Source organism: Hesperophylax consimilis, chromosome 19 (genome assembly GCF_061612785.1).
Source record: "Hesperophylax consimilis isolate HC1 chromosome 19, BYU_Hcon_1.0, whole genome shotgun sequence".
Taxonomy (NCBI): domain Eukaryota; kingdom Metazoa; phylum Arthropoda; class Insecta; order Trichoptera; family Limnephilidae; genus Hesperophylax; species Hesperophylax consimilis.
The window spans coordinates 20,673,171-20,696,701 of NC_142854.1; the positions used below are offsets into that span (position 1 = coordinate 20,673,171).

A 23,531-nucleotide genomic window follows, 5' to 3' on the forward strand; every position below is an offset into this window, starting at 1 on the left:
ACAAATGTTCAGTGTCTATTAGAAGATAAAGCGTATCAAAGAATATGCCGGAATTCTTCATGTAGGTGGCGATAAGGGTTAAATTCCCACTTAACAACAGCCGCCTTCTGACCCAAACATCAATAAAAAGCAATTTTATTGTAAAGGTGTAAAAATGTATTTATTAAAAATTCTCAAAAATAGTCAAACAGAGTCAAATATATATTTACACAGTGTCAAATATATATTCACAGAGTCAAGTATATATTCATACAGAGTCAAATATATATTCATACAACGTAAATATATTTATACAGAGTCAAATATATATTCATACAGAGTCAAATATATATATTCATACAAAGTAAATATATTCATACAGAGTCAAATATATATTCATACAGAGTCAAATATATATTCGCACAGAGTAAATATATTCATACAGAGTCAAATTTATATTATTTAATAAAATCAACTATTTTAACCATGCCAACTTATAATGAACTATGTATTAATTATTGTCAGAATACCTAAATTATTGGTCATATATTATATATTGTGTATAAACATCGTCAATTTGGCAAAGTTATAAAATGACGTTTAAAATATTGTAAAAAAATATTTTATTTATTTATAATATCTGTACATATTGTCAAAATAAATTTATTTCTTAAAATATCGTGTACATATATATTTGTGTTTTTTAAATTGCTAAACGTGGTCTTTCAACAGGGCGATACTGTCATACTGGCGATAAGTATCTTCAAGAAATTATTTTTTACTGGCTTTTCTATTATCACAAATTTAAACACTCGGAATGTTTTTGTAATATCGCTTTCCATAATAATCTACACGGCGTCCGGTAACTTGTAGTATAAGCGGAAAATTTGTGAATAATCACAGTGTTTGGAGTCAATTTTGTGTGGAATTATTGTTTTTTTTATTTCAAGTCCCCAAGTCCCAATTTGGAAAATTTAAAAAAAAATTGGTCCCGCGGATTAATATCAGGTAGTTTTGACTACAAACATTATAAAATACTGTTTTTAACTTTTTTTCGGTAATTAATTAATGCAAATCTTTGAAGCGGAAATTAATCCACTTTCCAACATCCGGTCGAGCTGAAACTCCACAGATATACTCGTTGTCGATGACAATGCATTCTATGAACTTTTGGTGGCAATCACGCACATACACGTGGATATATACGCATTTATTTGAAATCGGATGACATTACAGCAGTTAATATAGGAAATAACTGTCAGTCCTACCCGATCGGCATTTGGCGATTTTGTTTGGGTTGTCAACTCCAGTTTCTGGGTAGGAAGGTTCAAACGTGAATCAAATCTAAAAAAAGTTTTAAAAAACATTTGAAAATAGATTTTATTTTGTTCCGGAAAAAAATGAATATTTTTCTTAAATTAAAAAATCAAAACCGTGTATATAGGTACCTACATCAATAATCATATCAAAAACAAAACAAAAAATCTGGCTGCATACAATAATATCATTTTTCATCTTTTTGTGTAATATTCTCTCGACTTTCCAGTATTTAGTAAGTGCCTTAATATCTCGTATACAGGGTGTCAGGGGGTACAATAAGTGCACAAACTTCAAGAGGCGATTCTACATGATCGTACAAGTAAAAACGAAGAATAACTTTTTTTAGATATTTCGATGTTTTTTTTACAAAAATATTTTTACTTAGAAGAATATTATTTTCTCCATAGGAACAATTCAACTTTTGCACCTGAAGCTGAAGACTACCTTAAAAAAAAACATTTAAATTTCAAAAAAAGTAATTTTTTAAATTAAATTTTGTTTTTTACTATCATGCAGAATCACATCCCAAGCCTTGTTTACTTTGCACCAAAGTCCAGTTTTAGATTATGTCACTTGTCTCATTTTTATAACTAGATATAAATGGGATTTTCTGTGAAAAATTTTTTTGCGTTTCAATCTGCATTTTAAAATCTTGTCTGACGCAAAAAATAATCCAATTAATCTAATTGTTTTTTTTGCGTGATTTCTTTCAATCAGCACGCTTCCATGCCATATCTCCCTATGTTTCTATTTATATAGGTAAGACATATAATATTATCTGACACTAGTTGTATACACCAAATATACAGTGTACGTAAACTCGTAGCAACAAGCAAGAAACGATTTTACAAATTTTTATTTTAAACTTTTTCCATTTTTTTCGGCAAATATAATATTAATCCCCTAGCGAACGATTTAAAAAAAAATTAACTCGATTTACTCGAAAACGAAAGCTAGAATAAAAAAAAGTTATACCACAAAATCGACTCCAAATGTGATGTAGATACATTAGTTTCTCGCTTGTACTACGAACATCCGGACACCGTGAATATAATATGTACCTAAGTGTAAAGGCTGGTGCAGACGATCGTTCTACTGTAATCTCCTTATTTAAAGCCTTTTATTTGTTTTTTCTTGAAAAACTACTGGGCAAATCAGTCGTCTATAGCGGCCTTAAAGTACATCGGAGACATAAAGTCAATATCAACTGTCAATAGTTATACTTATATAATTACCACATTTAATTACACTATAGAAACTGAACTTACAGTTATATAGGCCTGTTTTCGGACTTTTTGCACTGGTTTTAGCAGAATTTAGTTCAATAAAGATGGTGGTGCAAATGACTAATTTATCGTTTAGTGAGACAATTGAAGCGATTGACAATTGAGACATCCCATTAACGCGACCGGCGGAATGATGTGAAATTTGATTGAACACATAAACAAGTTCTTGCCAAGGAGCAAAGGAGCAAAGGCGCTGATAATACTTAAGAGCTAATAGCACGTTGACATTGATCGTCTCAGGACGCCATTAGATGTAACGTCAGTGTAAAGAGTTAGGTGTTGGGTTAGGTTAGTTTAGGCTTTGGGTTTTCTAGGGGGACAGTCCGGTTGGTTGTCCGGATGCGTCAGGAAGAACGAAGGCTCCAGCGCCAGCTTGTCGCAGACCCTGTTGAGGGTCGGGTAAGGACTCAGGTCCAGCTTTAGTCTGGAACAAACAACACGGGTTTGATTATTACAAAATTCCAGAATATTCACAAAGTTTCAGCCGCCCTCAAAAGATACGAGTTTGTAGAAACAAAATATTAAATTTATATGATTTAAAGCATTGTTATCATATTCGGATCGATTCTAAATGGTATCCTTGGTTAAAAAAATGGGGTTCCGGAAAAAAATCTTTTAAAGGATTTCAGTTCAGAAGGTTTGCTGGCTGGAAATAAATATTAATATTATAAATGTAAGTGTACAGCGTGCACGCCGCTCAAACTCAGAATCGAGTTCCGGTACGATCAAGGGAGTTAGGTGTGGTAGCCCTCTATCCCCCATCCACGAGGAAGGTTCCCGTTTTTACCTGAGGGGCGTGGTTTTGAAGATTTAAGGACCTTCTTTTCGCCCTTTATATATATATTCGAGAGCATTCCACAACATTCCAAAACATCCCGGGACATTCTGGAATGATGTGGAATGTTCGGGAATAGTCTGGAACGTTCGGGAACATCCCGGAACGTAATGAACAAAAAACGGGATTACAGACCGTTTCCTGATAAACTTTTAGTAAATTCGTAATCGTGACAATACATTGGTATCTCTAAATAGTATAAAACAATGTCACTATCCGCGTCTGTCTGTTTGTGCGCTTAGTTCTTCTAAACTATGCAACGGATTTTGATATTTCAGTTATTATTATTATATTTAGGTATCTGTAGGATTTATATGTCCAATTAGAAGTTCTACTGAGCCGAACCCTCTCATATGAAAATATCTGGAGTCGGTGAATTATTTTCCCATTTGATCTCTGGTGAGTTGACGGGTTGTTCTTGTATTGTTTTGTATTTATTATGCTTATATAATGCACTTGCATAATGTGGATTGACTAGATGATCATTTGTGGAAAAGTGTGTGGAAGGGTTTAGTTTTTCCTATGGGGGAAGATTTAACCCGGACATAAATTTGGAAAGATTTATAAAAAGGATTAAAACATAAAGATTGGTAACTGGTGGATACATTGCATATTATAGTATTAAATTAGATTCAAAACCAAAACCTTCAGAATTACGGAAAACTATACATTATTTGAAGAACTTACTTCTTAGCATTGAACATCTGCGGCGCCAAACAGATATCTCCAATGGTGACCCTGTTTCCCACTACGAAGTCTCCGGCAGTACGGGATGCAATGGCTTCCACGGCGGCCAGTCCACGATGCGTCCAATGGTTGGCGAACTTCACGAAGGCCTTTTCGTCAGCCAGCATGGACATCTGCTTCAGACCCACGTTCTGAAGAGGCTGGATTCCAGACGCTATTACCTGTAACATGCGTGATGTCAAAATATAACTTTCCGTTGGAAATAATAGCTAAATGCCGTCACAGCTTAAACGGAAGCAATCTTCCCAACATGCTTTCTAATGAAATGTGTAGTGTCGGTAATATATTGTAAAGATAGTTTTAGTAATTAACCATAGGTGTCACTGCATGTTCAGCAAACAGGCGCTTGCGTAAACGAGGTTCCGAATGGTTCCGATTGGAATATCCGAACCTTAGCCGATCGTAGGGGCAGAGCTCAGTACAGTGATGGAGTAATGGTATGTCTGGGAAGAAGTCTTCAGATCGGGGGCATTTTGAATTTCAAAGGGAGAAAGGGAGTGTTTTTTATCATGCATTTTGTTTAGTGGTCATCTTTGAACGATGTGTTAAAAGGTTGTTGTGAAGAAACGTAGCTTATCTGGAATGCTTGTGTTTATGGAATATGTTATGTTGGTAAGGGCATTTCCAATGTTTTCATAAACTAATCTACATATCTCGTTAGGGTATTTCCTTTTCCGTGTTTTAGTAGGAGGCAGTACGGCAGCACTGCCTTAAAAAACGCACGGATTTGTTACGCTAATTCTCTTTCTAAACTCTAGTACTGCCTCCAATTGAATACGGAAAAAGGAATACGCGGCCCCACACGTCAATATGTTTTTTTTAATTGCTTTATTTTTCCCAATTTTTACATTAATTACATACAATATTATAAAAATCAATTCTAATGATGGAAACCCACTAAGGCGCAGCCTGTAGGTGGGTAATAGATTTAAATACATTATATTATTGTACCTAGAAAGAAACAAACTGTGGGCATATAATACAAAAAAAATTACATTTTGTCTATTTTTATAAAAAGTGATTACAATATTGTGAAGTAAAGTTATAAGTTTTTAGTGTAATATATGGTGAATAGTTTATGAGAAACATAAAGTGATAAAAAAAAGTTTCAACTGTTGTATTAAAAAGCCATAATTTTAACTCTTTTAAATATTGAGGAAGTTTAGTAATCACTTGAATATTTTTCGGTAAACGATTGAAAGTACGAGGTCCAATGAAACTGCAGTGTGTTTGCATTTGTTTTGTGTTCGTTTGGGTAGTATAAAATACATTATTAGCAATTATGTTGCCACGGCACCAACTGGAGAGCAATTTGTTTGTAATTCTTTACGCAAATAAATTAGCTTATCATCTCGACGAACCTAACAAATCATTGAAGTCTCCTATAATTAACATTTCAACTGGGATTCTAAATATTACTCGTAATCCAAGATATTACAATATGTTTGGTGTAACTCAAAGTGACCAGCTCAGGCACAAGTTAGCCTATCAGAAGCTGGGCGTACTGTACAGGGCCCGCAGATACTGCAGATAGTACACAACAGACTGCTAACCTTGTACAAATCGCAAGTGCGCCCAATTGTAGAATTCAAAAGCCACCTCTGGTCTGGAGCCCCAAAATACAATCAGATTGTTTGAGAGCTTACAGTGTTTTTTCTAGGGTTTTTTGCTGGGTTAAGGCGATGTAATGCGAAGTAATGCATGTGTTTTCGGTTAAAAAAATTAATCGCCTAAAAATGCTAAAGATTCTTCAATCAAATATTGCGAGTAGAACGCCTATAATAACACCAGAGTTATTTTTATCAGGATAGCTTTGCAGTGTGTCCAAACATTAAAATAAACACTGCAAACTCTTTGAAACATTGCCTCAAGAATGAAAAAGAAAAATAAATAGTTGCCAGCAAAATAAATATATATTGGCCGTTCAAATCTTTAATAATTTTCAACTTACCATACTAATCTCCCTTGCTCTGGCCCGGCTGAGTTTATCCGATGGCAATATGGGATATGTCCCTGCGAAGTTCTCCTCCAAGTAACTTAGAATATTCAAAGACTCTACCAAGGTGGTTCCATCTGGTGGTAGAAAATACAAACATTAATAACCGCGCTATTCAACACGGTATCACATCTGAATGCTCAAAAGACGAGACAATACCTTAAAATAAAGCCAAAATCTTAACGACGTACGATGCCTTGGTGTATTGGACAGACCAGCTGTTGAATTTGCCCAATCAAATTTCTAAAACAAAGTGGGTATCGTAACGACGTAAGTGATGAAGTCGTGTAAAAATAATTATCGGCGGGCGGGCCGACGTAATGTACTAATCTACAGTCGACTTTGCCGATCTTTCCGTCGGGTATATTTTAATTATTTCTGATGAACGTATTGCTTAGTACTCAAATGTTCTCATCGTCTCTAGACCCACCACGGCGTGATAACCCAAAAAATAATCACTAAAAATTGTTCGATTAATATGAATATAACATATTTTTATAATGTCATTGGACAAATGTCGTAATTTTTAAACACATCTTTTTGATATAGTGAATAAATGCAAATCTTGGAAGTGGAAATTAACCAACTTTCCGATATCCTACCGAGCTGAAACTCGGCAGATATACTCGTTATCGATCGCAATGTATTCTATCAACTTTTGGTGGCAATCACGTATACACACGCGAATGTGTACGCATTTCTCTAAAATATGACATCACAGTATAAATGTCGACCCTACCCGATAGGAATTTGGCTCGGTTGTAAGGGTGGTTGACACCAGTCCCTGGGGAGGATGGTTCAATCCTTAGTCAAACAATTTTTTTTAATAAATATTGCATCTATTAATAAAAACAAAGTTTTAAAAAACCTTACCAACATTCCATAAATAAATTTCTTCTTTTAAAAGGCAATGATCATTGATCATGTGGAAGATATCTTTTAATTAACACTTTCAGCTTCACAAATCCTACATGTTTTATAATATTCCGTTTTTCACAAGTCTGCGCCAGTATCTCTTCCCTATCTCTATTATACTAAAATAAATTCGCTATCCGCGTCTGTTTGTTTGTGCCCTTAGTTCTTATTACGCAACGGATTTTCACTATCATTTAGAGAATTTCTTCCGGAAGGTTTATATGTATAAACATGCTCTTCTCTTCTCTTCGATGGCGCTACAGCCCATATCGAGCTTTGGCCTCCTGCAACAGTCGCCTCCAACTCCTCCTGTCCTCAGCGGCTGACTTCCAGTTTGTCACCTGGAGAAGCTGTGCTGCATCCCCTCTTACCTCATCTTCCCACCTCAGTCTGGGTCTTCCCACTTTTCTCTTTCCACCTGGGTGACCAGTCAGAATTCTTTTTGGGACGCGTGTATCCGGCATTCTCTGTACATGCCCAGCCCATCTCAGCCTGAGGAGTCTCATGTGTGCAGAGATGCTAGGGGCCTTATATATATCGTACAATTCTATATTGTGCCGGATACGCCACTGTTCGCCCTCTTTCACGGGTCCACATATTCTTCTCAGCACCTTTCTTTCAAAAGTATCCAGCATAATGTATAAACATGCATATTATATTTATAGAAAGTAGAGAAAAGTCAAGCAACGCTGCTAGTGACTTATATTTAAGGCGATGCACTACGTCGTGTAATATTTGTAAATTGAGCCGCTATCAATAACAACCCTTACGTAGATGGCGATAAGGTTTAAATTCCCGCTTCTGCCTATTTTGATTTATGCAAGAAAAAAACATGGCCAAAAAGTGCCTTTTATTTTATTTTGTGGATGTTCAGGCATAAATATTAATTTTTTTTTCGATCATTTTATAAATAACTTAATTTTCCACATTATACAGTGTCAATACGCACGCAACACGCGACGCACGTCTTCTGTCATCGGCTCTCGATAGTATTCATTTTAATCGTTCGTTCTAGTCTATTTACAAAATGGAAGAGTTTGGTGATATCATTCAGTCCTTGATTAAAACGGTCGATGTTTTGAGTGGCAAAATCGAGGGTTTCGGTAGCGAACTGACCACGATTCGTTCAATTTTAAGTGACGGTAGTGCTAAAATTGTGTGCCCTTCATGCAAGTACTCGTACAACGTAACTGCAGGTACTCCCCAGGTACTAGCGCCGGCGCCAGACTTAAATGTGTGTGTGCGCTCAGCGTACGGCGATATCACTAAGCAGCCGTCTGGGACACCTCCACCGCCCGGGCCCCCCGGCCTCGCCCCCGCTCCTGCTATTACCTTAGCCGCTCTAGCCGGCCAGACTCACCTTCCCGTTAGCGGCGTCCAGCCGCTCACTACCCGCAAAATGACTACAAGATCCACTGCTAAAAAAGGAAAACCGGAGGAAGATCTACATTCCGCTTCCACATCTGCTGCAGCGGCGTCTTCTCCTCCACAACCACAGAGTACAATACAGCCTGTTGTGCCCAAGCTGCCAACCCAGCCAATAACATCGTATAGCGATGCCCTCGTCAACGGTAGACGACGATCTCGGCCAATCTGTAAAGGGACAGGGTCTATCGACGACAGCTTGGTCACTATTCCCAAAAACCTACATCTACATGTATTCATGTTTCACCCGAATACCACAGAAGAAAATATATCTTCATTCTTAAAAAAGAAGAAGCCGGATTTAATTTACACTGTCGAAAAACTGGTTACGAGGCATGAACGTTATGCTGCCTTCAAAATAGGCATACCGGAAAATTACTTCCACTTTTTCCTGGACCCCACGATCTGGCCTGAAAACGTGGCCTTCAACGAATGGTCATTTCGGAGACCACGACCCCAAACTAGGACGGTCGATACGACGTCCGAAAAAGATAGACATTAGTGGAGTATACCAGAACGTTCGAAGTCTGAATAATAAAATTATCGACTTCATGACAAACGTAATGTGCCAGAAACCACTTCTGATTGCTCTTACCGAAACTTGGCTAACTTCAAGCACCTTTTCGTCGGAGCTATTCGAAAACCTATACCACGTCTACAGGAAGGATAGAGGCAGTCGCGGAGGAGGGACTCTCCTAGCCCTCCGAGCTGACAGCCACTCACACGCGGAAAGAATGGACTGCATAGAAACCCAAGGTGAAGACTTGTGGGTGAAAGTATCGCATAGAAATGTCATCATTTATATATGTGTTGTATATTTTCCTCCAAATACAACATCTGAACAGTATCAATTATTTTACGACAAAACTATAAGTGAAAGTGTAAAGTTACAATCAAAAAATATTATTATTTTCGGTGATTTTAACTTTCCCTCAGGGAAAAACCCAATTGACGTTTTCGATTACTTTTGTTCTTTTTATAATTTAACACAATTCAACACTGTTTATAACATAAATGCACACATGTTAGACCTAGTATTAAGTAATGTAAATTCTAAAAATGCTGTTATCTGCCGCCATAACTCCCCATTAGTCAGAGAGGATATTCATCACCCTTCACTTTCATTCACATTCGATTACACAACTCAATCACATATACAAACAGACACATTGCCTCCAGACATAAACATGGGTTGGATTTTCCACGAAAGCTCAGATAACACACTTAAGAATGCCTTAGAACAACATCACTGGAATCATTACGATTGCCTTGACGTAAATCTAGCTGTCGAAATGTTTTATGAACAGCTCAATAATATTTTCAACATTTGTTTTAAGAAAAGATCTACACGTATGCTCAAAGATGTTAGACAATATCCGAAATGGTTTAGTGGGGAAATCATTCACCTCATACGAGAAAAAACTAAAATGCACTATCTTTGGAAAAAAACAAAATCCGAACATGCCTTAGCTAACTTTAAAACTTTGCGAAAATCAATCAAACGGTTAATTGGTCAGGCCTACACTGACTTTACACGTGAGGCCGAGAACAGTATAATAACAGACCCAACTCGATTTTGGTCTTACACTAACGATAAACGCCGCGGCTGTGACAAACTTAACCACATGGACTACAAAGACAATAAATATGATGGATCGTCTGAGATCGCCGCAGGTTTCGCACACTATTTTCAATCAGTATTTAGCGACAATATCCCCAAACTTGACATATCCTCTATAGCTTCATCGTCATTTAACTCTTTACCTGTACAAATTCATGAAATTAACGATGACGATATTATTACAGCTTTCCATAAGCTAAAACCTAAATACTCCGTCGGCCCAGATTGTATTCCACCTATAATCCTCAAAAGATATGCAAGTTATTTTGTTCAACCTCTAAAACATATTTTTAACCTATCACTTCGCAAAAATATATTTCCGGAAATGTGGAAACTAACGAAAGTAACGCCTATACATAAAAAAGGAAAAAAATCAGAAATAGATAATTACAGACCTGTAGCTGTGTTGTCAGCACCCGCAAAACTTTTAGAAACCATAATTTATTCACAGATATATAACCAAACAAAACACGCACTCACCGAAAATCAGCACGGATTTCGTCCCACACTGTCACCTTCAACGAATCTTATGAATCTCATTACCTATATTAATAATTCATTTGAAAATTTTGTACCTGTTGATGTGATTTATACAGACTTCGAGAAAGCATTTGATAAAGTCGACCATGATATTTTATTAAAAAAATTAAGTGACATCGGATTCTCTCAGAATTTCCTCGCTTTTGTGGCTAGCTACTTACGCAATCGTCGTCAGTATGTCAGTTACGGACACCATATCTCTCACGAATACAAAACTAACTCCGGGATTCCCCAGGGATCGAATCTAGGACCCCTTCTCTTTCTCTTATTCATCAATGACATTGGCAACACTATAAACCACTCAAAATATCTCCTTTTTGCTGACGATATAAAACTTTTCAAAGCAATCAAAAGTTACATCGATTCCATTCTTCTGCAGAACGATCTTGATTCTCTTGTCAAATGGTCGGAACTGAACAACTTACCCTTCAGTATTCAGAAATGCAGTGTCGTTACATTTACAAGGTCCAAAGATACATTCCTGTTCCCCTACCACATTAATAAACATGAATTAACACGTAAAAATGAGATTCGAGACCTTGGCGTAATTTTTGAAGCAAATCTCTCTTTCAAATCCCATATATCTGATATTGTCTCCCGTGCCAACAAAATGCTTGGATTTGTTCTTCGTAATTCAAGATCATTTACCAACGGAATCGCAATCCGAAGAACGTATGAAGCACTTGTTCGCAGTATCTTGGAATATAGCTCCATTATTTGGGCCCCTTCTGAGCAAAACCATATTCTCGAAATAGAAAAAGTACAAAAGAGATTCATGCGTTACCTATATATGAGGGAATATATGTACTACCCTTTCCTGTATCCATCCTTATTCTTAGCAGGAATGCTCGATCTTAATACATTAGAAGCCCGCCGAAAAATATTTTTAGGAAAACATTTTTTTAAGATAATCTCTGGAACTATACATAATCCACCTATTTTGAAAGAGATTAACTTATATGTCCCAGACAAGTATACTCGTGGAAGGTCCCATACCCTTTTTTATGCTCCAAAAGCGAGGACTTCTGCCTATCAGAACGCCCCAGTCAACAGAGCGACTGAACTGCTCAACGAGTCTGCATTGACAATCGACATTTTTAACGTAACCTAATAATAATAATAATAATATTTGGCTAATTTATATAGCGCCGTTTTCGTGAGAAATCACCTCAAGGGCGCTGTACAAATATATTTCTTAAATATTTAATACTAGAACTACTGACTTATCTCTAAGACTTATATCTAGTGACTTACGACTAAGGCCTATAACTACTATCTTAACGACATATACACGAGTATTTACATATTTGGCAACTTACAACTAAAATTAAAATTAACAATTTAATCTTACTAACGCCAGAAGAAGAAGGAAGTTCTATTATATTAGGGTGGATTTATTGTTAGCTGGATATATTATATGTTAAATGAATTAAATTAATGAATAAAATCAATCAATCGCCAATCTTAAACGCATTTAGATGATTCATCTGCCAACAATTAAACCGATTAACTTGTTATGTTCCCGCTGATATTGTCCATTGTCCACTGGTAGGCAAGTCAATAGCAAAATTGAATGAACGGAATCGCTAGATAATGTAACAATTACGGTATAAAAAAATGAAAAAAAAGAAATATTTGGATAGAATGACGGATTTATGGAAATGAGTGTCTGAAAAAGTGAGTTTTTAGTTTGGATCTAAATTCTGTTGGGCTGGTTATACATCTCAATTCCATAGGAAGTTTATTCCAAGCCTTGGGGCCGGATACTCCGAATGCACGATCACCAAACTTAGTGTTCGGATTTCGCTTAGGCTCTTTCAACCTTCCAATTGCAGATGATGTCGCTGATCTAAGAGTTGACTGCCTTAGACCAGTATTTTCCGGAATGCATAGCTCAGTAATATACGGTACAGTATACGGTAATATACGGTACAGTACGGTACGGTACAGTACAGTAATATACAGGCAGTTTAACAATTATCTTTTGACGTATGTCACAAAGTAGTGAAACTGACCTTTTTATGTGTTTTGCTATACTTTTTGTCCAATTTGTAATCTTCTCCATAATGTATTGGTGAATAACCGTTTTACGGAGAACATGAAAAATAAATAAATAAATAAATAAATAAATAAATAAAATCATAACCGAAGTTGGATTCGTAAGTAGGAGATTTTGAACTTTAAAGCAGTTTTCATAGACCTTATACATTATTTTTTTCTGGGCTTATAAAAAGACTTATCTAAAAAATACTCGATTATTTCAAAGGCCAAGATGTATTCTACTCGCAGTATTTAATTAAAGCATCTGAAATAGTTCTAGGCGACCAAATTTTCAAACCAAAAACACATGATTTTGCATTACTACGTATGGCATCGCCTTAATATACCCAGCTTATCGTAGTAAACAATACCTCTTTTCTTCACATTACCTACGGTTTTACTCTGAGAGTGATGAAATTTTGCACACTTGACGTGAGGTAGGTACGTCACTGTCTACATCTGATTTCGAAAAACTCTGTGTAAAGCCCGGACAACGCCGGGGACGTCAGCTAATCTATTTTATTTTTTTACGAGTATGCAAAGACTAGTGTCTGAAGGACGGGTGGTCGGCGTGAATTTGATTGCTATACAAATCTACAGTTTTATTCCGACATTGATGAAATTTGGACACTTAATCTTCAAAACAAGAGGAAGGTTACCACTGTCTATATGAGATTTCGGAAAGCCAACCTCATCGCCTTTTCACACCCTTAACCACTTGAGTGATTTTCGTCACACTATGCCGAGTTTGTAAAACGTCTTGAGTGATCGCACGCCATAAAATGCCATTTTTGACTAGCAGAAATCGTGCATTTAAGATTTTTTTATAAATTCTAAAAATTTAGGATAAATAGGTGAATTCATTGGCTATATAGCACTATAATCAGTTTATATGTCTCCGTATTAAAATTCAGAGGTATGATTGTTTTCAATGAGTGCGAGAAATTGCCAACTCGAATCAATCAACTCATATTCTAGTATTTGACGCGAGCACTCTATATATAAATCTAGCTATAAATCTGACTTCAACTGTGTCAAAGGGATTTAATTTTTTTAAATTCTTGGAGTATATAAGATTATGATGGAAACATAAAACAAAACACCAGCAAAACATACCACTTTAAAAGTATAAATCTCATCAGCGGCGTAGCTACCTAGGGGCCACGCGGGGCAGTGCCCCGGGGCCCTCAAGCTCAGGGGGCCCTCGAATCCTTATCAGAAATCTCGATCGAACTGAACTTTTGGAAATTTCTCCCATTTTCAAAATAAATATGACAGGTTGCAACTTGCAACCCCACTTTAATCATGACAAATCGGTTGAGAGAAATTCAAAAGTTATGCCTAGGGAATTCCCCTAAATTCAGCTAAATTCAGGAAACAGCATCAATCTACTGTCAAAATTCACCGGCGAATCGGACACCACTCTAAAAAAAAAAAATCCGACTAGATGGTCCAGTAGGGTCAATACGATATCTGCTATAAAACTTCGTTATTTTGATATTATCAAAGCATTATCAGAAATGGTTCTAAAGAGTCCTAATAAAGATGAGCGTAGTGAAGCAGAGAGTATTAAAACAAAAATGCTAAATTTCGAGTTCGTGTTGCTTTGGGAATTCATGCACAGTGTATTGAACGACATCAATTATGCATCCAAAACTTTACAAAAATGCGACATCAATTTGGGCGAGGCGAGTAAAGTTTTAGCAGAGACCAAAGCAAAGTTGCAAATTTGTAGAAATGATTTCGAATTATTCAAGTGCAAAGCCAGTGAAACTGCAAGAAAATATGGCATTGATACCCATTTTCAAGAAAAAAGGCAAAGAAAAGTTAAAAAACATTTTGATGAATTAGCTGCTGATCACTGATTTCCAAGCCGAGAAAAAATATTTAAAATTGAGATTTTCAATAATGTACTACACACAGTAATATCTCAATTAGATACACGTTTTATTGGTATGAGTGCAGTCTGTCATATATTCGATTTTCTAACACCAACATTTTTATTACATGTTGATGAAGCAACTTTATTACAAAAGTGTGACGAATTCATATTCAGATATAATAGGCCCTAGTTTTTCACTTCAATTTATTAATATTTACCATCTAGTTTTACCTCAACTAACTCAAGCATGGGCTGTTCACCAATTATGTAAGGAAATAATGAGCAAATATGGAGTGCTAGAATGCGACCTAACGGAAGTATTTACAGCAATGTTATTATTCTTTACAATTCCTGCCCTATTCTGCAGCAGCTGAAAGGTCATTTAGCAAATTAAAAATAGCAAAAAATTATTTAAGAAATAAGATGGGCCAAACTCGACTCCGACATTTATCGCTAACAGCAATTGAAAACAAAACCGCATCAATCCTGGATTTAAACGAAGTCATTGATACTTTTGCGAAAACTAAAGCTAGGAAAAAATTGTAAATATAATTGTTATTTAGTCAGTTGGTAGGCCCGACCTTTATATAATAAACCCTTGAATCTTCTCTATTTCGTTTTATTAGCCGAACCTACACCAAGTATTAATTGTAATTTATGTTGTTACTGTTTAATATTTTTATTACCTGCCCTGCAGTCTGCAGTGCACAAAAAAGAGCTTAAGTAGCTTAGAATTTTTAAAGTGTTTGTATATTTCATATTTTTATTTGATAAAACCTAATAAGTTTACATAGCAGTGGCGCCCCATTTTTTAATTTGCCCCAGGGCCCTTGGTTACCTAGCTACGCCACTGAATCTCATTATTAGGTTATGTTAGCTGAAGTCAGGTTGTTTATATGAGAGAGTTTACGAAGAAATATTTGTCCTTGGGATGATTTTGCACGAAAACGGCGCTATAAAAATTATGCAATTAAGCTAGGATACGAAAGATGTTTTTTGTTCATTTTCGAAACTTTCTTCAATGTTCTGTTTTGTCACTGCTTTGTTTTGTCAATGTTCTATTTTATCAATCTTCTTTATGTTATGTTTTATCAATGTTCTTTTTTTTCAATTATCTGTTATGTCAATGTTTTGTTTTGTCAAAGTCATGTTTTGTTAATGTTGTATTTTGTCAATGTTCTATTATATCAATGTTCTGGTTTGTTAATGGTCTGTTTTCTACAAAGATACTAGAATACAAGGTTTTCTCACTGTTCTGTTTTTCCACTCTTCTGTTTTGTCTGTGTTCTGTTTTCTCAATTTTCCGTTTTGTTGATGGCCTGTTTTCTCCAAAGATATAAGAAAACAAGGTTTTATCACTGTTCTGTTTTATCAATGTTCTGTTTTATCAATGTGCTGTTTGGTCAATGTTCTATATGTTATGTTTTTTAATGTTCTGTTTAATCGATGTCATGTTTTAGCAATGTTCTATTTAGTCGATGTTCTGTATTATCAATATTCTGTTTAGTCTCTGTTTGTCGTGGAACCATCATATTAATCCTACCGATAGTGAGAGCAGGAACCTTCTGCACCGGGTTAATCTTCTTGTATTCCTCGTCCAACTGTTGTCTCTTCTTCACAATGTCCACTGTCCTCAGTTCATAGTCTATGTTCTTCAAGTGCAGCGCAATCCTCACGCGCCAGGAACAAGAACTCCGCCAGAATGAGTATAAGATCGGCTGAAACAGTTGAATATTATGTAATTATACTTATGCACACTAATATATCCAACAAGCATCACTGCAGTACATCAGAATTGGTATCAGCACTCAATTGTGGACTGCTACTTCACTTCTTTGCCAACTGCGTTCAATCCTCCATTAATGTAGTTTCCTGCATTAACCCTTTGTTGCATCCGAAACTGCTTCCAAATTACAGCTTACAGCTTCATATAACATGAATTATGGACTGCGAAAGAGGATGTTGATTAATCGGTTAATGAAGTATGTGTGAGGAAGAACAAGGTATGGAAAGAAAGAAAAAGGGACACCAATCACTTACCACGAAGCAGCACACAAAACAATATAATTTATTAGAGTTCCACCGCGATACCTTGAGGTAATTGTCGCCACAACAAAACTAATGAATACTTTTATTTACTTGAACGATATTAAGCACTTTCAATACTTCCTTATTTTCAAAGATTATGTACACGATAACCACAAACAATTGCTTCCATTACTTCAATTCTTCTTTTGTTTTTTTTTTTCAAACAAACGCACTCGAATTTCACTGTGCGATTGTTCTAAATTTCAAATCCTTTTCCACCAAGGTGATGGTTGAAGGTAGGAACTGGATAAATCAGATGCCAGTAAGAACTAAGCATAATATATGATCATTTCAAAACCAAACACCCTTCATGCAATATCCCTATCAGCACTGTTTACGTACTCTCTCTTTCAAACACCGTGACTTTAGACTTACTTACATTCATCATAATTTGTTCATCTTAGACACGAGAGAATCTGAAGGCGGCTGACGATAGAAAAAAATGACTGAATACTTTAGAAATGAGATCCCTGACGCGTACGTGTAATATATGTACGTGTGAGAAATGTGATTATTCACAAGAGACGCTTAGATGGTTCGGGCATGTAGAGTGAATGAACTAACCAAGGAGTGTAAGAAGAAAATACGACGCCAATGTGAATGGTAATAGAAGTCTGAGACACGCGAGGAAGACACGATCAAATTAATCAAATACTTGAGTCACGCCTCACGCCATTTCAAGGGTCAAGATACCATAAGGATATGTAGACTGTAGACTGTTGATGAAGCAAGGAGTGTGTGTCAAGAACAAGTTGATTGGCAGTTCATCCTCTCTGCCTACTACCCCTTCATAATAGTTAGCTCCTTAGTAGGTATATTAATTAGGTTATTGAGGGAAACTATCTCCCTCGGGGCCTATTCGGTTTTCAGTTTTACAAGAATTCATTTTCTCTCCCGGCCTGACACGGACTCAAGTCCTCTCTCTAAAGTCTCATTTCATTTTGTATAACGGTGAGATATATGTTTTGAAAATCGTTACAAATAGAGAAAACTATGCTTTGTATTTTCATTTAGAAGTTTATAGTTTTAAAAAAAATATTTGTCAAGTATTGCAATTTTTATATAAAACGAAAAAAATTTAAGTGGCAATAACTTTTATAATAGCTTTTCTAAGTAAACATGTTTTTAGTTTAATGTTAAGTAGTAATTACAGGTTCCACGATAACCGATAAGCGACTACTGAGTCGATATGCGACTTAATATTTTGAATTACAGATGTCGATTTGTAATTAGTACTGAAATCTAAAAGATTTACTTTATTTGTAATGAGTGCTAAAATCTGCTTTCAAAACCAGTATTTTATTTTGAAATAGTTCAAAAACAGCGAATCTGTTTCAAATTAAATGTCAAGCGATAATATTTGATGGCACGATAATATTAGCCTGTCGAGGCACTAGAGGTATTTTATTATCGGAAGCATATAACTGTAGGTAGGTAATAAATAGGTACCCGACTACCATTATCTCTAAAAATCAGAAGTTTACTGGATAGAAAAAAAAGGAATCTACTAAACCAGCAATAACTTGTTATGTCACAAATTCTCCATCTTTTTTCAATCACATAACCTCAATCTGTCTGGCTGTCACGAGCGCTCGTTCAGGTTAGTTTTTCGCCATTTATTAACAAATTACATATTAAAACACACAATTAATCGTTACCTGAGACATTTTGTGCAGAACTAAACACTTATTAACGATATTTACAGTTCGTTTACGTGAAATTAAACCAATTACAAAATTTCGTGGGCGAACCTTCGATGTTCGTTTGGACTTTGAAACACGATATTATAATCAACGAATAATAATAAAACGAATGAATATAATTCCGGTTTTAGGTGAGCGCGACTTAAATTTTAAACCAATACAATAAATAATCTCGAACGGATTGTAGACTTTACACAATAAAATGATCGAACCAACTCTCAATGAATTAATTTATTTTCGTTTAGGTTTCACGTAACAGTTCATTTCGATTCGTTTATCTGCAATTGCATACTGTCGCAATTGATGCCATAACCCTTGTATGTGTTATCTATGTTTGCCTGTTTTTAATTATTCTATTTCTTGCGATAAATAAGTTATTAAAATAAGTGCCCAAAAATAGATATTTTTCATTCTTAGTGAGGGATTAATTAATTGTTAAAAATGATATTGCTGGATATATAACTCGTATAGTTTCTGCTTTTAAAAATGTTTTCCGTTTTAAATTTTATAGGTCCCATCAATAATGTATTATTTTTGAGACAGTTGAAGATTTCATAGCATAATCAGTTGGAAGAAGTGTGATACAATATGCACATCACTTCTGACCCGTAGATGGTTCATACCGAGCATGCCCAAGAGAAATTCAGTAGGTTAGATCCACGGGTAGTAACCATGCTCCCTCATTTAGAGGTATCTCAGGAATCTCATGATCTCATGCACAGAATTGGTTATTAGGTTGTTAGCTAACATAATCCAACTTTGCCGCAAAACATCTTTTAAAACGGGAGATTTTTAACATTGAAAACCAATGTATCTGTATATATCCTTCAGCTACCTCTGGCAAAGTTACCGTTATGTTTATTGAAGACTAACTGACGTGTACCTGGCGTTGCTAGGGATTATCCTTAAGAGATAGATATATACTATGTGGATTTTTCAGAAGGCGTTTTCAAGATATACAATTCTGTAAAACATTATTCTTAACAGGAATGCTCGATTTCAATACATTAGAAGCCCGCAGAAAAATATTTTTAGGCAAACACTTTTTTTAAGTTAATCTCCTGTACAATACACAATCCTCCTATGTTGAAAGGGGTTAACTTTTATCAGAACGCGCCAATAAACAGAGCGACTCAACTGCTTAACGATTCTGCATTAGCCATCGACATTTTCAATGTCACCTACAGACAATTCAGTAACTATCTTATAACACATGTTACAAAATAGTAAAACTGCCTCTAAACTTTTTAATTTGTAATCTTCTCCACGATATATTGGTGTATAACCGTTTTATGGAGAACATCAAAAAATAAATAATTTTGATGGATCTCTTAAGGTTCAGCCAGCGTTAGCAATGTAAGCGTACAAAAATAATTTTTTTACGACTTGATTACAAATATTAATATGCGTGTTTTATGTATATAAACCTTCCGGAAGAAATTCCCTAAATGGTAGTGAAAATTCTATCAAAATCATTTGCCCAGTTTAGAAGAACTAAGGGCACAAACAGACAGACGCAGATAGCGACTTTATTTTATACTATTTGGAGATGCCGTCAGAAAGTCGGAGAATTTGTGTATTTCCGCTTCTCAATACAATAAAAATAAATGGTATATTTCTGAATGTATCCGAAAACTAGAAACTGTTCTTGAAAGGAGGTGAAATACATATTTTTTTAATACTAAACGGTTGAAATCAAACATAAAAAGTTTTGAAATTTTTCATCTAATCAGTAAACTACTTAAAAAAACAAAAAATGTATTAGAAAAATTACCGCCACCTAACTTTTTGTTGTTTCGTATAAAAATAATTCACAAAAATTCATAATTTTTTCTCAAATTGTAGTCAGAACCTTTGGTTTTATAAAGGTGTACATTTTAATTACTCGGTGGTTAACTTCTAGATTTGAATATAAAGCTTGATGTTTCCTCTTTCTAACACTGTTTAATTCATATTTCTAACTGTGACGGTAAGGTTAAGGTAAGGAAACATTACCCGTAACGTTTGCTGTTGATCCAAAATCTGACTTTCTGCTTTATGGTTGAGAAGTTGAATTGTTTGGCAATATTATTATGTGTTGATTTAGTGGCAAATTGTCTATAAGAAGCATTTAAAACACCTTTTAAAATACAGTTACATAAATGACAAAATTCAATAACCCACAACAAAACATCTGTTCACTTTTCTGCTATACAAATAACATTAAAAAACATATGAACGTAGTGTTTGGTTTGAACCTTGTGAACTTATAACCTCAAATCTTTTTATACATATATTGCATTCTCATTACTACACTGCCGTAACTCAAAATATATCAAACTGAGATGTTGGACTTAGAAGTTTTACGTCCAAACTCTGTGTCAATAATAATGAACGAACCTGGATCAAGATATGAAAAGTATTATATGCCGTGCTGCAATTCTTCCCTCTTTAATCAATATTTCAGTGTTACGGTTTCAATCATAAGAGCATTCTAGCATCATCAGGAATCAGGACAGATGATGGACACTGTAGCGGTGTCCGAAATGTTGATAGAAGGAGGAAGCGTAGCACGACATAATAACCTAAAAAATAATCACAATAACATTATTCAAGATTTGTGTATACATAATATCGTCAGTAAGTCCAATATCGCAGAAGAACCATTTATAAAAATTTTCAGGAGAGACAAAATACTATCTTATGAACTGGGGATGGTTCATTCACGGTATTGACTTTAACCCAGTACTATTGATCAATTTCTAAATTTGAAAGCACCAATCGATGCGGCTTGTGGTGTTTAACTGAATGCGCCAAAAAAATATACAGTATTGTCTCTGTAATCCGAACCACCGGATTACAGGGACGGGGTACACCCGCCCCCCCAGATGAAAACACAAAACATCCAAGAAAACATTTGTTTTCAGCGGGTAGTTCTTAATAATTAATGAATAGTGCGCTGACTCCGGTAAAACTAATACTATTTACAATTAGCAAGCAACATTCTGATTGAAGTGTATCAAAAATCAGTCGTAAAAATAAACTATAGACGAACGATAAACGATAGTAGTTTGGTTAAGCAAAGAAAAAAGAAACAAATTACTCTATTCAAATTGTAAATAAAGTCGCGTGTTCGATTCCTCGGCTGGCTAAGTCCTCCATTACAACACAAGCAACATTTTCGGCTTTCTGTGGTGGTAGTAGGAGATTTTCAAACATTGTTGGGTTATTCGTAACCCGGGAATGTTTGTCTTTCTTTTAAAAAAAAAAAAAAAAAATCAAAATGTGTAATATTGGTGATATCTGTGCTGAGCTTACATTCCAACCAAGCCGAGCTTAAAAGCAATTGATATACCGGGCTTTAGTGGAGAGAGTTGTATGATGTTAGTGAGGGAATATACCATTGGTAATTCCACACCGTCTTACTAATTAGATTCTTACATGCAAGTTCGACGCTGGTGTGGTAAAGCCGGCCTTGAGCCCGGTTTATGACCCAGGTTTTTTTTGCATTATTTCGTAGTGGCTTATAGACTTTGTTGTTTTTATTATAGATCTTTGTTCCCCTTTGTTTCTCCAACATATTTTGAATCCCTTTTTTACTGGAATGTCCAACATAATAAATTATTGTACATCATTTTTACTCACAGAATTTAACTGAGAGCCAAGCCCAAGATATAGTATACTGATTTGCAGTTCCCTTCCATAATTAACAGTGTTGTACCGCTAACAATGATGCACGATATAACCCAGCATGTGTTTTCTCCTCATTCCAGCGAACATATTTATTCCCGCCCCTCACAACACAACATAACCTCACAATGTCCGCCTGGAGAACGCTCGGTCTTACCTACATCAACTACTCGACCATCGCAGCTAAGGTCCTGCGGAGGTCGCTGAAGCCAGTGGAGAGGTTGGCCGCTGAGAAGAGAGATGTCAGCAGCATCAGATTTACCAGCTGGGAGAATGGAAAAGCCATTAAAGTCGATGCCAACAAGTAAATTAACAAACCATTCTTCGGTTCGGTGAAGAATCTGATGTCCTAAGTTATGTTGATTATGATGATTTTTATTTGGAACATGTCATTCCGTTCGAGCATTTAAAAATAAAGTCAGTCTAGCAATTTTTTAATAGTTTTATTGGATTTTTACTGTTATTATTGTCACAGAATACAATATAGTTGTGAATGATGAATACTTGGAGCAGGTGGATGAGTTTGTGTATTTGGGAAGTATTTTTATGAGAAATGGGAAGGCTGATAGAGATATTAGAAGGGTAGATGCAGGTAGCTCCATTAATGGAGGACTGGACGCCGTTGGCGCTAACAAAAAATTGTCAAAAGTAAGTAAGCTAGCAGTCCACGATGGGTGTTGGTACCTACCCTGATGTATGGCAGTGAGACATGGAACTGGCAGAGGAAGGATGAAAATAGAATGAATGCTAAAGAAGTGAGAACCCTGAGGTGAATGTGTGATATGACCGTGTAAAAAATGTGGACATCTGCAAAAAATGCAAGGCTGAGTGTAAGCGTAATGAGAAGATAAGGAAAGGCTGTGCTTGGAAAAGAAGAATATATGATGCAAATGTGAATGGCAGAAGAAGTCTGGGATGCCCGAGGAAGACATGGCACGATCAAGTGAATCAGATACTTGAGTCGGGCCATGTCAACAATCCGGTTAACATAAGGGTATGGCGAAGGAGGCCCTGAGGAAAACATATTCCGTCGGGGTCTGTCACCTTTGAGGATGCTGTGTCGAGAGTCTTTTAGAAGAGAGGAATCTGTGAACCTGGATCTTGAAGAAAACCATGTTGTAGGAGGGAGGAAACACAAAGGCCTGCAAATCAATCCTCATATCAGACATCTTCACTGATCACACTGCCGCATGTTGCAATGGATCATGTGATGTGCGCTCTGTCTTGTCTGTACGGTACTGCTGGAAGGAGACGGAGTGTGTATCACTTGATGCGTAATGTTACAAGCGTTAGTGGCTAAAGTCTTTTAGGTACATGCTGATACACCCTTTATGTGTATACATATGTTAGGTTAGGTTTCTTTCTTCTCTGTTCTGTTTCGTCACTACATATCCTTTTTTAGCACTGTTCAGTTTGATCATGATAATATTCCTGTATTTGCCCTCCAGATACCGAACCATAAATATCCTAGAATTGTTATCTATA

General features: G+C 35.9%; 1 protein-coding gene and 1 pseudogene across 3 annotated transcripts; one reads left to right on the forward strand and one right to left on the reverse strand.

Annotated features, from left to right (window-relative positions):
- Positions 1–222: 222 nt before the first annotated feature.
- Positions 223–19,043, reverse strand: LOC149414973 (putative maleylacetoacetate isomerase 2). 2 transcript variants are annotated; one of them, XM_089642859.1, is made up of 6 exons: positions 18,333–19,043; positions 16,130–16,304; positions 15,838–15,912; positions 6,119–6,240; positions 4,108–4,328; positions 223–3,009 (listed from the first exon to the last, which is right to left on the reverse strand). In XM_089642859.1, exons 1-6 carry the CDS (start codon positions 18,339–18,341, stop codon positions 2,880–2,882), a joined length of 732 nt encoding a protein of 243 aa, XP_089498985.1. In that variant the 5' UTR covers positions 18,342–19,043; the 3' UTR covers positions 223–2,879. The 2 variants fall into 2 exon arrangements, with proteins under 2 accessions (XP_089498985.1, XP_089498986.1); XM_089642860.1 differs by lacking the exon at positions 15,838–15,912.
- Positions 18,148–22,478, forward strand: LOC149414974 (protein stunted pseudogene; annotated as a pseudogene). Its single transcript, XR_016303846.1, has 2 exons — positions 18,148–18,274; positions 22,130–22,478. The product of XR_016303846.1 is annotated as a protein stunted pseudogene (transcript).
- The last annotated feature ends 1,053 nt before the right edge of the window (positions 22,479–23,531 follow it).